At 47.4% G+C, this 15,644-nt stretch overlaps 1 protein-coding gene across 2 annotated transcripts in view; it reads right to left on the bottom strand.

The window, feature by feature from the left end:
* LOC134966230 (branched-chain-amino-acid aminotransferase, cytosolic-like) overlaps positions 1 to 15,644 on the bottom strand; it is a 194,976-nt gene that overhangs the window by 23,914 nt on the left and 155,418 nt on the right. For both annotated transcript variants that reach the window (XM_063942800.1, XM_063942801.1), the window contains one exon: positions 8,918 to 8,992. In XM_063942800.1, the coding sequence (XP_063798870.1) occupies positions 8,918 to 8,992 (75 nt within the window). The remainder of the gene's footprint in view (positions 1 to 8,917; positions 8,993 to 15,644) is intronic.

Here is a 15,644-nt window from a genome sequence, read left to right as displayed (position 1 = left end):
TTGCAGCAACAGCAGTTCTCAAACAGAAATGCATAGACATTGTGCTTAATCATGAACTGATCATTCAGGTACCACATGCAGTGACTGAAATACTACAGCAAGCCAGAACTAAGCACTTATCAGCTGCAAGACTCACCAAGTATGAAGTAGCTCTACTAAGTGCCACAAATGTCACCATCAAAAGATGCACCACCCTCAACCCAGCAACTCTACTACCAGCCCTATTGCAGGAAGAAGGAGCAGAGTATGAATCTCTAGATTCAAAAGGAGGGAGAAGAGAGACATATAATATCTCTAGCAATGGTACCCAGAATAACCAGGATGATGAGGACCACATGAACTATGGGAATGCAGAAAGTGATGAAAATATTCACAATAAATTTTTTTTTCCCATGACTGCATGGCTCTGATGGAACAAGAGACTCAACCACTACCTCATGTCACAGACACAACCCTTCCTGATGCACAGCACAATCTCTATGTGGATGGTTCAAGATACTATGAGGATGGGATTCCTTATACAGGATACGCAGTAACCAGTAAACATGAAGTTGTGGACTCAGGATCCCTACCATTCCAGCACAAGATTGTGGGCCAGATATGGAAAAGCAGAGGCTTCAAGAAGGCAAGTGGTGAAGACATACAATGTGCTTCCCTGATCAGACACCAGTTGAGAGCTCTGCAAGGGCCACAGAAAAGGTTGCAGTAATGAAGATCCAGGCACATGAAGAAATGACACTCCTGAAACAAGAGGCAACAATCTGGCAAGATGCTGAAGCAAAGAGGGCAGCAAAATGCCCCCCGCAGAAAAGGCAAGCCTATACAGTAACCATTCCAGTGCCAGACCAAATGCCTGATTATGCTACGCTGATTGAACTTCAGAACCAAGCAGGAGAGAGTGAGAAAGAAGCCTGTGGAAAGAGAAAGCAACGAAACAACCAGTAAAGGTAGCCATCTACACCACACATACAGAAGTAACAGAAAGAAGCAAAGCCTCAAATGCCTGATCTACAGGATTTGAAGAAATTTCAGGAACAAGCAGGTCCTAAAGAAAAATCAGCATGGCAGAGAAGAGGAGCCAGACAAGAAGAAGAAACTGGCTTATGGAAATTAGAAGAAAATTTATACTTACCCAGAAGCTTATACCCCCTTATGTGTTAAGTCAGCCATGGACTCACACACCTGGGAAATGATCAGATGGGAAACTTAGTCACAGAAAAGATGGATAGCTCCAAAATTTTATCCAGATGCAGCCAAGTTTGTACAAGCCTGCTGTATATGTGGAAATGTCCAATCCAGGACAGAAGGTCAAGACAACCCTTGGAGCAATCCCCAAAAAAGTTATTTTCCAGACTGCAAATTGACTATAACTAACTGCCAAAGATGTATTGATAGTCACAGACATTTTTCAGTTATTGGCCAATGGCAAAAGCTACAGCAAGATCAATAGATAGAAAATTAAGTTCAGAAGATATTTGCAGATAAGGAGTACCAGAAGTTACAGTATCAGATTAGTGAGTGTGTCACAGAAACCAGAAAGGGATGCTAAAGTGTTCTTACTGAAGAAACTGACACCTCTGTGTTCTCTAGTTTTTTTATCTCCCAGATTCAGGAGCAGATCTGAATCCCCACAAGCTTTAACCAGGAGATTGGGTGTATCTGGAAAGACACGTGAAAAAGTCACTTGAGCCCAGATTTGATGGTCCATATCGAGTGTTTCTGACCACGCCCACTTCTGTGTCAATTAAGGAAAGAGAAACTTGGGTTCCACTGCAATTTTGCTCAAGTTAAGTTTGAACGATGAAATATGCAAACATGCAAAGGAGATTGTTGAAATAGTGATGTTTTTTAGCAAATTGCATATATCTGAATTTAAGATGCTATCTTTGTTTCCCTTCCTTTCAGCTTGAAAGAAATTTGTAAAGTGTAAACTCAAAGAAGAAACTACAGAAGAGCTTGGCAAGAAGGAGCCGTGAGCAGTCTACCTTAATGGATATGATGTGAACGGTTCTTTACCTTCCATGGGATAGAGTGACAAGCACCGTCCTATGGGAACATAGCCTTTAGCACCATTATAGCTAGACTGTTTGCTTAGTCTCTTGTAGGTAGAGTTTATGTGATGCCTTGTAGCTCAACTGTAATGTCATATTGTAATACCAGATGAACCTGTAATGTTTGATTATTATAAATAGGAGGGAAACTGATAGAGATAAAAGCTTAGCTACCATTCTTAATTATAATAATGCAATTCATTTCTATATTACAAAGAGATTTGATTAAACTAGCTTGAACATATGGAAAATATAAAAGCTTGTGTTATATAACATTGTGTGTGAAAGTGAGCATTTGGCACCCTGCTCTCTGCTCTCTCCTCAGAAATGGAAAATATCTATATGTAGCTCCAGATAAGCAGAAGGACAAGGGGCATATGAAGTTATATAATTGTGTTAATCATTTACTGCCAATATTTGTGTATAAATATCGAAGCTGACCAAAATAAAGCAGATTACTTATGAGACATGCGGCTGTGTGTGTCTTTGAGTTCTCTCAGCAATACATTATGACCTGGTATCCAGAAGTGACATGATAATCAAAGGGACCAACCAGAGCTACCTAGACAGCTCTATCAAGACCCCTCGGCAGCCGCCCAAGATGAGCCCACCTTCCTAGTAGAATGGGCCTTCACTGACTTCGGCAACGGCAATCCAGCCGTAGAATGAGCTTGCTGAATCGTATTACAAATCCAGCGTGCAATAGTCTGCTTGGAAGCAGGATTTCCAATCTTGTTGGAAGCATACAGGACAAACAGAGCCTCCGTTTTCCTAACAAGAGCCGTTCTGGCGACATACATTTTCAAAGCTCTTACGACATCGAGAGATTTTGGCACCGTGACGGTATCCGTAGCCACAGGCACCACAATAGGTTGATTTATGTGAAACGAGGAAACCACCTTCGACAGAAATTGTTGACGAGTCCTCAATTCCGCTCTAACCACATGGAAAATCAAATATGGGCTCTTGTGAGACAAAGCCGCCAATTCCGACACCCGTCTGGCAAATGCCAAGGCCAAAAGCATGACCACTTTCCAAGTGAGAAATTTCAACTCGACCTTCCGCAAAGGTTCAAACCAGTGAGACATAAGAAATTGTAACACCACGTCAAGATCCCACGGTGCCACGGGTGGCACAAACGGAGGATGGATATGCAGCACTCCCTTCACGAAAGTCTGAACTTCAGGAAGGGCGGCCAATTCTTTTTGAAAGAAAATAGACGAAGCCGAAATCTGTACTTTGATGGAACCCAATTTCAGGCCTACACCCACGCCTGCCTGCAAAAAATGGAGGAAACGACCCAGCTGAAACTCCTCCATAGGAGCTTTCTTGGCTTCCTGAAGATCCGGATACCAGGCCCTCCGTGGCCAATCTGGAACGATGAGTACTGCCGGAATCCTCGTTCATCTTATGATCCTCAACACTTTTGGAATGAGAGGAAGTGGAGGGAACACATATACCGACTGAAACACCCACGGAGTTACCAGGGCGTCCACTGCACTGGCCTGGGGGTCCCTTGACCTGGAACAATACCTCGGAAGCTTCTTGTTGAGGCGAGATGCCATCATGTCTATTTGAGGAATTCCCCAACGCCTTGTCACTTCTGCAAATACCTCTTGATGAAGAGCCCACTCTCCTGGATGGAGATCGTGTCTGCTGAGGAAGTCTGCCTCCCAGTTGTCCACGCCCGGAAGGAGGACTGCTGACAAAGCGCTCACGAGCTTTTCCGCCCAGCGGAGAACTCTTATGGCCTCCGCCATTGCCGCTCTGCTCTTTGTTCCGCCCTGGCGGTTTACGTACGTCACCGCTGTTACGTTGTCCGACTGAATCAGGACAGGTAGACCCCGAAGAAAGTGTTCCGCTTGCAGAAGGCCGTTGTAAATGGCTCTTAACTCCAGAACGTTTATGTGGAGACAAGTTTCCTGGCTTGACCATTTTCCCTGGAAACTTCTTCCTTGTGTGACTGCTCCCCAGCCTCGGAGACTTGCATCTGTGGTCAACAGGACCCAATCCTGGATCCCGAACCTGCGTCCCTCTAGAAGGTGAGAACTTTGCAGCCACCACAGGAGAGATATTCTGGTCCTGGAAGATAGACTTATTTTCCGGTGCGCCAAAAAACAGAAACACTACTTGTACAGCGCCTCACTAATAAATGAATTGAATCTAATAGACAACAATTGTAAACTGCTGAGACACCGCGCTTGCCGTGACCACTATGTGAGGAATGGATGGACAGACTAAAACAACAGAAATGGATGCGCTGTGTGTCGGCAGTTATATGAAAAGAGAGCAAACGTGTGATAGACAGATGTTATAATTTAATAATGAAAATACGAATAAAAATTGACATTAAAACAATACTAACACACCTATATCTGACTCAGGTGATTATTGGCTAATTTAGCCATGAGAAAGTTCATATTCCACAGTTCAAGAGGAAAAGAGATTGAATATCGTGCAATTCCAAATAATTATCTCATAGACGTCACCGTGTAAATGGTTGTGAGCATATAATACCTCTTCCGAATGGGCTGGTGTAGAGTAGCCGAGCGTCCCCGGCTAAACAGTCCTGCGTTGCCCAGTGTACTGCACAGCGGAGAGGGAATCTGGATGCTGCCTGTTGATAGACACTCGCCGCAATGGAGAGGTGAACGGCAGCCTCCTGCAGCGGTAAAAGTTGTTCCACGGTTGTCACCTAATTGCAGTGGTGAAGTAAGCAGCAGTCTGCTAAGACGGTGAGCCGGTCAGTGATGGTAATGGCGAGACCGGTATGGATTGCACGAGAGTGTATCACCTGGACCAGGTGTGCATAGGGGCGGAGTCCTGATGCGTTTCGTCAAGATCACGTGACTTTATCAAAGTCACGTGATCGTGACGAAACGCGCCAGGACTCCGCCCCTATGCACACCTGGTCCAGGTGATACCGGTATGGATTGCACGAGAGTGTCTCGCCATTTCGTCACGATCACGTGACTTTATCAAAGCTCTCTTTTCATATAACTGCCGACACACAGCGCAGCCATTTCTGTTGTTTTATTTTCCGGTGCATGTGCAGGTGAGACCAATTGTCCAGCAGGTCCCACTGAAACACCCGGGCATGAAACCTGCCAAACGGAATGGCTTCGTAAGCCGCAACCATCTTCCCTAGAATGCGAGTGCATTGATGAATCGACACTCTTGCCGGTTTCAGAATCTCCTTGACCATGCATTGGATTTCCAGAGCTTTTTCAGCTGGAAGAAACACTCTCTGCAGTTCCGTGTCCAGGATCATGCCCAAGAAGGGCAGCCAAGTTGGCGGAATCAAATGATACTTTGGCAAATTCAGAATCCAACCATGATGTTGCAGAACAGTCAGGGAGAGTTCTACATTTTTTAGCAACTGTTCCCTTGATCTCGCCTTTATCAGGAGATCGTCCAAGTACGGGATAATTGTGACACCTTGCTTGCGTAGGAGTACAATAATTTCCGCCATCACCTTGGTGAAGACCCTCGGGGCCGTGGAAAGCCCAAACGGCAACGTCTGAAATTGGTAATGATAATCCTGCACCGCAAATCTCAGGAAAGCTTGATGCGAGGATATATGGGGACGTGTAAGTAGGCATCTTTTATGTCGACTGACGCCATAAACCCCCCCCCCCCCCCCTTTTAGACTGGAGATCTCTGCTCGAAGAGATTCCATCTTGAACTTGAAAGTTTTCAAATACAGATTGAGGGATTTTAGGTTCAGGATCGGCCTGACTGAGCCATCCGGCTTTGGCACGACAAAGACTCGAATAAAACCCTTCTCCCCGTTGGGACAGGGGTACCGGGACAATGACAGTCTGATGACACAGCTTTTGTATCGCAGCACTCACTACTTCCCTTTCTGGGATAGAAACTGGCAAGGCTGATTTGAAAAATCGGTGTGGGGGGGGGGGGGGGCACCTCCTGAAACTCCAGCTTGTACCGTTGGGATACAGGGGCAGATGTATTAACCTGGAGAAGACATAAGGAAGTGATAAACCAGTGATATGTGCAAGGTGATAAAGGCACCAGCCAATCAGCTCCAATATGTATATTAACAGTTAGGATCTGATTGGCTGGTGCCTTTATCACCTTGCACATATCACTGGTTTATCACTTCCTTATGCCTTCTCCAGGTTAATACATCTGCCCCACTATGTCTAACACCCAAGGATCTAGGCCCGAGTGAAACCAGACCTGACTGAAGAGTCGGAGATGCGCCCCCACTGGCACGGACTCCCGTAGGGGAGCCCCAGCGTCATGCGGTGGACTTGGCAGAGGCCGGGGAGGACTTTTGGTCCTGGTAGCCTGACACCGCAGGCGATCTTTATCCCCTTCCTTTACCTTTTGAAGCAAGGATGGACGAGCCTCTTCCTTTTTTGTATTTATTAGGCCAAAAGGACTGCATCTGATAATGGGGTGCCTTTTTCTGTTGTGCTGGAACATAAGGAAGAAAAGATGACTTACCCGCTGTAGCGCTAGACACCAGATCAGCGAGGCCGTCACCAAACAAGACACTACCTTTATATGGGAGAGCTTCCACAGCTTTCTTGGAATCGGCATCAGCATTCCATTGATGAACCCACAGCGCTCTCCTGGCCGAGACTGCTATGGCATTGGCCCTTGATCCCAAGAGGCCAATATCCCTCGCAGCATCCTTTAGGTAAGATGCAGTGTCCCTGATATAACCGAGAGTCAAAACAATGTTATCCCTATCCAGGGTATCCATGTCAGATGCCAAATTATCAGCCCACTTAACTATAGCACTACTCACCCATGCCGACGCCACGGCAGGTCTGAGGAGTGCACCCGTAATGACATAAATGGCTTTTAATGCCGTTTCCTGCTTACGATCCGCAGGGTCCTTGAGGGCAGCACTGTCGGGAGACGGAAGCGCCACCTTCTTGGACAGTACGAAAGAATATAATGGAGGGCGCTGTCAAAGGCCACTGGTGCGGGGGGTGGTAGATCCCCAATACGTGGAAATACAAAAAACAAAAAGCACCTGCCCTCTGTTGCTGTATGAGGGGTATATCCCTCAAATAAATAAATAAATTAAAAATGTATCATTAATATAAAGGACGGTAGGTTAAGTTGAATTAATATATACTCAATTTAATCAAAAATATGTCTAAAAACACAAGACGTCTTTCACATAAAAAACACTTCAATAGATGAATTCATAGGTCAAGGAATATTCACAAAACCCCTTAGGAGAAATATGCATCATACCCCAGGCTAGGATTCCCTCCAGAATAAAGTCCACACTGACGAATAGAAGTATAGGTGAGTGGTAGAGTTCAATCGGTCCCTTTTAAGCACAAAGTGCAAGCTTTTCCATGCAGGTAGGGATATCTCCAATCTCACCGCAGGTGGTAATGTCCAAAGGAGAGAGTCCAATTGGTGCCGTCCGGGTAAAGTTAAATAGAGAGTTCTCCAATTTCATAAAGGGGATAATTGTGAAATGTCCAGCAATATCGTCTCAACGCGTTTCGCTGGTGTTGACAGCCAGCTTCCTCTTCTATATACTCACCTGGCTTCTTTCTTCTGGCTGCTGTGAGGGGGTTGACGGCGCGGCTCTGGGAACAAGCAGCTAGGCGCACCAAGCAGAGCCTTTAACTCAGAAGAAGTAGGTCTGACTTCTCTCCCCTCACTCCCACAAAGCAGGGAGCCTGTAGCCAGCAGGTCTCCCTGAAAATAAAAAACCTAACAGAAAGTCTTTTCAGAGAAACTCAGGAGTGCTCCCCTAGTGTGTGTCCAGTCTCTCTGGGCACAGAATCTAACTGAGGTCTGGAGGAGGGGCATAGAGGGAGAAGCCAGTTCACACCCATTCAAAGTCTTATAGTGTGCCCATGTCTCCTGCGGATCCCGTCTATACCCCATGGTCCTTTTGGAGTCCCCAGCATCATCTAGGACGTCAGAGAAATTATTATTATTATTATTATTCATAGGTTAAATGTCGCCCCCTAGTGCAGAGTTATAGCACTGATTTTCTGCATTGATCAGGTTTCACACGGTAAAATTACTATTTTGCTTACTACTTTAAGGGCCGTATTCACGGCCCGATTTGGGGAGAGATGTGTGCTGAGGGTGCGGAGGGAGACGGGGAGGGCGCTCATTTCACCCACCGGGTGAAATGAGCGACCTGCTAGATTGAGCATGCAGGCCAATCTAGCACCAGAGATAGCGATGCACGGGGCCGCGCATCACTATCGCTGTGCGGGTACACAGATTGCTTAGATTTTAAGCAGCGATCGCTCCGTGAGTACCCCCCTTTACGCAGTTTTTCACACATTTCTAAATAGAAACACTTAATGATCATTATAATGTAACTAAACAAACCTATTTATAAAATAAATAACTTAGCTAGCAGTATCTCACCCTAGTTAAGAATACCCTTACAAGAATTGCTGTTTTATCTACATCTGTTTATCATTCCTTATCACCTGTTTGTACAGTACATCTGTGCGTAATACATTTTGAGTGGATGAACCTTTAATTAGGATATTAGGATGCTAAACTTAGCAGCCGCAGTTTGAGAAGATGAATACACTGATCTTGTGGGAAACAGTGACCTATCCCCTACCATATTGGTCACATGGCTGTATGCAATACTGGTCACATGGCTGTATCCAATACTGGTCACATAGCTGCAGGCATATCGGTCACCCAGCTGCAAACAAATCGATTTAGACACAGATAGGGACTTTGTCCCCAAACAGCAATGATGTCCTGTTAAACTGAGAACAGCGTTGAGTCATCTCTATAGGAAACGGAGTTCATACATCTGACTCGTTTAAAGTGTCATATGTGGTTAGTCTCCCTAAAGTCTGAATAAAGCTGTGAGTATAATGTGCACTTACCTGAATGTCTGTCAGCTCTTTCAAGAAGCGTTTTGACATATCGGGCCCATTCTCCATGGTAGGTATGTGGTAATTCTAAAACCCCCAAAAACAAAATGTAGAGGCATAAATTAGCACAGAATAAAGCCTTGCAGGCTAGCAGTTTGACAAATAGAATATTACAGGGTAGCAGTATCTATGGTATCTATGGCAGATTCATCCAAGATCAAGACATGCAGACAGAAGGTGTCAAATGGTGTCATCCTTTCCAGAAATGATTAAACTATGGTCCAGTGTCTGTGTTTCATATTCCTAACTCACGGGACATTAGGCTGATCCTAAATCGCATGCAACTTAATATGCGGTACATCTAGGGATTTAATGCTGACTGTGTGTGCGCCCTGCACTGCAGAAGTTTCTTTGCAAAAATAGGAATTTGGTTACCTACCGGTAAATCCTTTTCTCATAGTCCGTAGAGGATGCTGGGGTCCACATTAGTACCATAGGTATAGACTGGTCCACCAAGAGCCATTGGCACTTTAAGAGTTTGAGAGTGTGGGCTGGCTCCTCTCACTATGCCCCTCCTACCAGACTCAGTCTAGAACCTGTGCCCGAGGAGACGGACATCTTCGAGAGAAGGATTTAACACAGATAGTGGCGAGATTCACAGCAGCTCACACATACAAGGCACATCAAGCTAACCTAGCTTGAAAACTCAGCAACTGCTGAAACATTACTTACCAAGTAACAATGCAGTACTCAACTAAAATGAAGTTGTACTGAACCAAATAACGATAGCAGGAAAACGAAGAGCTGGGTGGGCGTCCAGCATCCTCTACGGACTACGAGAAAAGGATTTACCGGAAGGTAACCAAAATCCTATTTTCTCTTACGACCTAGAGGATGCTGGGGTCCACATTAGTACCATAGGGATGTACCAAAGCTTCCAGAACGGGAGGGAGAGCGCGGAGGCTCCTGCAGAACTGATTGACTGAACTTCAGATCATCAGAGGCCAAAGTATCGAACTTGTAGAACTTTGCAAACGTGTTCGACCCAGAAGCAGCTCGGCAAAGTTGTAAAGCCAAGACACCCCGGGCAACCGCCCAGGAAGACCGCACCGTACGAGTAGAGTGGGCCTTGACAGACGTAGGACACGGCAATCCTGCCGTAGAATACGCATGCTGGATAGTGAACCTGATCCAGCGAAAGATCGTCTGCTTAGAAGCAGGACACCCAATCTTCTTGGGATCATACAGGACAAACAGAGAGTCCGGTTTTCTGTGACGAGCAGTCCTCTTCACATAGATTTTCAGAGCCCTTACAACATCCAAGGACTTTGATGAAATTGAGGAGTCAGTAGCCACTGGCACCACAATAGGCTGGTTGATATGAAATGCCGAAACAACCTTCGGAAGAAACTGCTGACGTGTCCGGAGCTCAGCTCTATCTTCGTGGAAGATCAAGTATGGGCTTTTACAGTACAAAGCCCTCAACTCCGACACACGTCTAGCAGAAGCTAAGGCCAACAACGTGACAGCCTTCCATGTAAGAAATTTGACCTCAAACCTCCTGTAGAGGCTCGAACCAGTCCGATTGGAGGAACTGCAATACCACGTTAAGGTCCCAAGGCGCCGTAGGCGGCACAAAGGGAGGTTGGATGTGCAGTAACGCACTCCCTTCAGAAAGTTCTGATCCTCAGGGAGGGCAGCCAATTGTTTCTGGAAGAAAATGGATAGGGCCGAAATCTGGACCTTCACAGATCCCAACCTCAGGCCCATAGCCACACCGGCTTGTAGGAAGAGGAGAAACCGTCCCAGTTGAAACTCCACCACAGGAAATTTCTTGGACTCGCACCAAGAAACATATTTTTTCCAAATTTGATGGTAATGTTTAGACGTTACTCCTCTCCTAGCCTGTATCAGGGTAGGAATAACCTTGTTTGGAATGCCCTTTCGAGCTAGTATCAGGCGTTCAACCTCCATGCCGTCAAACGTAGCCGTGGTAAGTCTTGATAGGCGAATGGCCCTTGCTACAGCAGGCCCTCCCGAAGAGGTCTCCTTGCAGTAGATCCAGAAGATCCGCGTACCAAGCCCTTCTTGGCCTGTCTGGAGCAATAAGGATCGCTTGAACCCTTGTTCTCCTTATGAGCTTTAGAACCCTTGGGATGAGTGGAAGTGGAGGAAACACGTACACCGACTGGAACACCCACGGAGTCACTAGGGCGTCCACCGCCACTGCTTGCGGGTCCCTCGACCTGGAACAATACCGCCGAAGCCTCTTGTTGAGACAAGAGGCCATCATGTCGATCTGGGGTACGCCCAAAAGATCTGTTACCTCCTTGAACACCTCCGGATGGAGACCCCACTCCCCTGGATGGAGATTGCGTCTGCTGAGGAAGTCTGCTTCCCAGTTGTCTACTCCGGGAATGAAGATTGCTGACAGCGTCAACGTGTGTTTTTCTGCCCAGAGGATGATTCTTGTTACCTCTGACATTGCAGCTCTGCTCTTCGTTCCGCCCTGTCGGTTTATGTAAGCCACTGTGGTCACGTTGTCCGACTGCACTTGTATGGCCCGATTTCTCAGAAGATGGGCCGCTTGGAGAAGACCGTTGTAGACGGCTCTTAGTTCCAGAATGTTTATCAGCAGGCCGGCTTCCAGACTTTACCACCTTCCTTGGAAGGTATTCCCTTGAGTGACTGCGCCCCAGCCCCGGAGACTTGCATCCGTGGTTAGAAGGATCTAGTCCTGAAGCCCGAACATGCGGCCCTCCATAAGGTGAGGCAGTTGCAGCCACCAGAGTAGTGAAATCCTGGCCTTTGGTGACAGACGTATTCTCTGGTGGATGTGTAGATGGGATCCCGACCACTTGTCCAGGAGATCCAGTTTTAAGGACCGAGCATGAAACCTCCCATACTGTAGAGCCTCGTAAGAGGCCACCATCTTTCCCAGAAGACGAATGCACTGATGAACAGACACCCGGGCTGGCTTCAGGACATCCCGGACCATTGTTTGTATCACCAACGCTTTTTCCTCTGGAAGAAACACCCTCTGCACTTCCGTGTCGAGGATCATTCCCAGAAAGGACAACCTCCTGCTTGGTTCCAAATTTGATTTTGGAAGATTCAGGATCCAACCGTGGTCCCTGAGCAGGTGGGTTGTGAGAAGGATGGACTGTAACAACTTCTCCTTGGATGGTGCCTTTATCAGCAGATCGTCCAGATATGGAATTATGTTCACCCCCTGTCTGCGGAGGAGAACCATAATTTCTGCCATCACCTTGGTGAAAACACTCGGTGCTGTGGAGAGGCCAAATGGCAGAGCCTGGAACTGATAGTGACAGTCCAACAGTGCAAATTAGAGATAAGCCTGATGCGGCGGCCAAATCGGAATGTGGGGGTACGCATCCTTGATATCCAGGGATACCAGGAATTCCCCCTCTTCCAGACTTGAAATCACCGCCCTTAGAGACTCCATTTTGAACTTGAACACCTTCAAAAAGGGATTTAGCGATTTTAGGTTCAGAATGGGCCTGACTGAACCATCCGGTTTTAGTACCACAAAAAGGTTTGAATAGTAACCTTTGTTTTGCAGATGAGGAGGAACCGGTACAATAACCTGTGCCTCCACCAACTTCTGGACGCCTGCCTGCAGGACAGCCCTGTCTGCCAGCAAAGCCTGATTTGAAGAATCGGTGAGGAAGGAGATCTTGAAATTCTAGCCTGTACCCCTGGGACACGATATCTTGCACCAAGGGATCCTGGCCGGACGACACCCAGAAGTGACAGAAAAGCCTGAGTCTCGCTCCCACCGGCCCCACCTCCGGGGTGTGCAGTCGACATCATGCGGAGGACTTTGGCGTACCTGAAGCAGGTTTCTGTTCTTTAGAACCCGCCGCAGCCGGTTTATTGGAATTGGGCCGGCCTCCCGTAAAGAAGGTGTTGGACGGTCTGGCCTTTCGTGGCTTGGCAGCCCGAAAGGACAGTGATGCAGTTGAAAAAAATAAGATTTTACTCACCGGTAAATCTATTTCTCGTAGTCCGTAGTGGATGCTGGGAACTCCGAAAGGACCATGGGGAATAGCGGCTCCGCAGGAGACTGGGCACAACTAAAGAAAGCTTTTAGGTCACCTGGTGTGCACTGGCTCCTCCCACTATGACCCTCCTCCAAGCCTCAGTTAGGACACTGTGCCCGGACGAGCTGACATAATAAGGAAGGATTTTGAATCCCGGGTAAGACTCATACCAGCCACACCAATCACACCGTGTAACTCGTGATACTATACCCAGTTAACAGTATGAAATATAACTGAGCCTCTCAACAGATGGCTCAACAATAACCCTTTAGTTAGGCAATAACTATATACAAGTATTGCAGACAATCCGCACTTGGGATGGGCGCCCAGCATCCACTACGGACTACGAGAAATAGATTTACCGGTGAGTAAAATCTTATTTTCTCTGACGTCCTAGTGGATGCTGGGAACTCCGAAAGGACCATGGGGATTATACCAAAGCTCCCAAACGGGCGGGAGAGTGCGGATGACTCTGCAGCACCGAATGAGAGAACTCAAGGTCCTCCTCAGCCAGGGTATCAAATTTGTAGAATTTTGCAAACGTGTTTGCCCCTGACCAAGTAGCAGCTCGGCAAAGTTGTAAAGCCGAGACCCCTCGGGCAGCCGCCCAAGATGAGCCCACCTTCCTTGTGGAATGGGCTTTTACTGATTTAGGATGCGGCAGTCCCGCCGCAGAATGCGCCAGCTGAATTGTGCTACAAATCCAGCGAGCAATAGTCTGCTTAGAAGCAGGAGCACCCAGTTTGTTGGGTGCATACAGGATAAATAGCGAGTCAGTTTTCCTGACTCTAGCCGTCCTGGAAACATACATTTTCAAGGCCCCGACTACGTCCAGTAACTTGGAATCCTCCAAGTCCCTAGTAGCCGCAGGCACCACAATAGGTTGGTTCAAGTGAAAAGCTGATACCACCTTAGGGAGAAACTGGGGACGAGTCCTCAATTCCGCCCTATCCATATGGAAAATCAGATAAGGGCTTTTACATGACAAAGCTGCCAATTCTGACACACGCCTGGCTGAAGCCAAGGCCAATAACATGACCACTTTCCACGTGAGATATTTTAGATCCACGATTTTAAGTGGCTCAAACCAATGTGATTTTAAGAAACTCAACACCACGTTGAGATCCCAAGGTGCCACTGGAGGCACAAACGGGGGCTGAATATGCAGCACTCCTTTCACAAACGTCTGAACTTCAGGTAGTGAAGCTAGTTCTTTCTGGAAGAAAATCGACAGAGCCGAGATCTGTACCTTAATGGAGCCTAATTTCAGGCCCATAGTCACTCCTGCTCGTAGGAAATGCAGAAATCGACCTAGTTGAAATTCCTCTGTTGGGGCCTTTTTGGCCTCACACCAAGCAACATATTTCCGCCATATGCGGTGATAATGCTTTGCAGTTACATCTTTCCTGGCTTTAATCAGCGTAGGAATGACTTCCTCCGGAATGCCCTTTTCCTTCAGGATCCGGCGTTCAACCGCCATGCCGTCAAACGCAGCCGCAGTAAGTCTTGGAACAGACAGGGCCCCTGCTGCAGTAGGTCCTGTCTGAGCGGCAGAGGCCATGGGTCCTCTGAGATCATCTCTTGAAGTTCCGGGTACCACGCTCGTCTTGGCCAATCCGGAACCACGAGTATTGTTCTTACTCCTCGTTTTCTTATTATTCTCAGTACCCTTGGTATGAGAGGCAGAGGAGGGAACACATAAACCGACTGGTACACCCACGGTGTCACTAGAGCGTCCACAGCTATCGCCTGAGGGTCCCTTGACCTGGCGCAATATCTCTCTAGTTTTTTGTTTAGGCGGGACGCCATCATGTCCACCTGTGGCCGTTCCCATCGATTTACAATCAGCGTGAAGACTTCTGGATGAAGTCCCCACTCTCCCGGGTGGAGGTCGTGCCTGCTGAGAAAGTCTGCTTCCCAGTTGTCCACTCCCGGAATGAACACTGCTGACAGTGCTAGTACGTGATTTTCCGCCCATCGGAGAATCCTTGTGGCTTCTGCCATTGCCATCCTGCTTCTTGTGCCGCCCTGTCGATTTACATGGGCGACTGCCGTGATGTTGTCTGACTGGATCAGTACCGGCTGGTGTAGAAGCAGGGATTTTGCCTGACTTAGGGCATTGTAAATGGCCCTTAGTTCCAGAATATTTATGTGTAGGGAAGTCTCCTGACTCGACCATAGTCCTTGGAAATTTCTTCCCTGTGTGACTGCCCCCCAGCCTCGAAGGCTGGCATCCGTGGTCACCAGGACCCAGTCCTGTATGCCGAATCTGCGGCCCTCTAGAAGATGAGCACTCTGCAGCCACCACAGCCGAGACACCCTGGTTCTTGGAGACAGGGTTATTAGGCGATGCATCTGAAGATGCGATCCGGACCATTGGTCCAACAGGTCCCACTGAAAGATTCTGGCATGGAACCTGCCGAAAGGAATTGCTTCGTAAAGAAGCCACCATCTTTCCCAGGACCCGCGTGCAGTGATGCACCGATACCTGTTTTGGTTTCAGGAGGTCTCTGACTAGAGATGACAGCTCCTTGGCTTTCTCCTCCGGGAGAAACACTTTTTTCTGGACTGTATCCAGAATCATACCCAGGAACAGTAGACGTGTCGTCGGAACCAGCTGTGATTTTGGAATATTCAGAATCCAACCGTGCTGGTGTAGCACCTCCTGAGATAGT

This window comes from Pseudophryne corroboree, chromosome 10, assembly GCF_028390025.1.
Source record: "Pseudophryne corroboree isolate aPseCor3 chromosome 10, aPseCor3.hap2, whole genome shotgun sequence".
Taxonomy (NCBI): Eukaryota; Metazoa; Chordata; class Amphibia; order Anura; family Myobatrachidae; genus Pseudophryne; species Pseudophryne corroboree.
The sequence above is the reverse complement of the archived record's forward strand: the minus strand, read 5'-3'. Positions and strand labels throughout refer to the sequence as shown.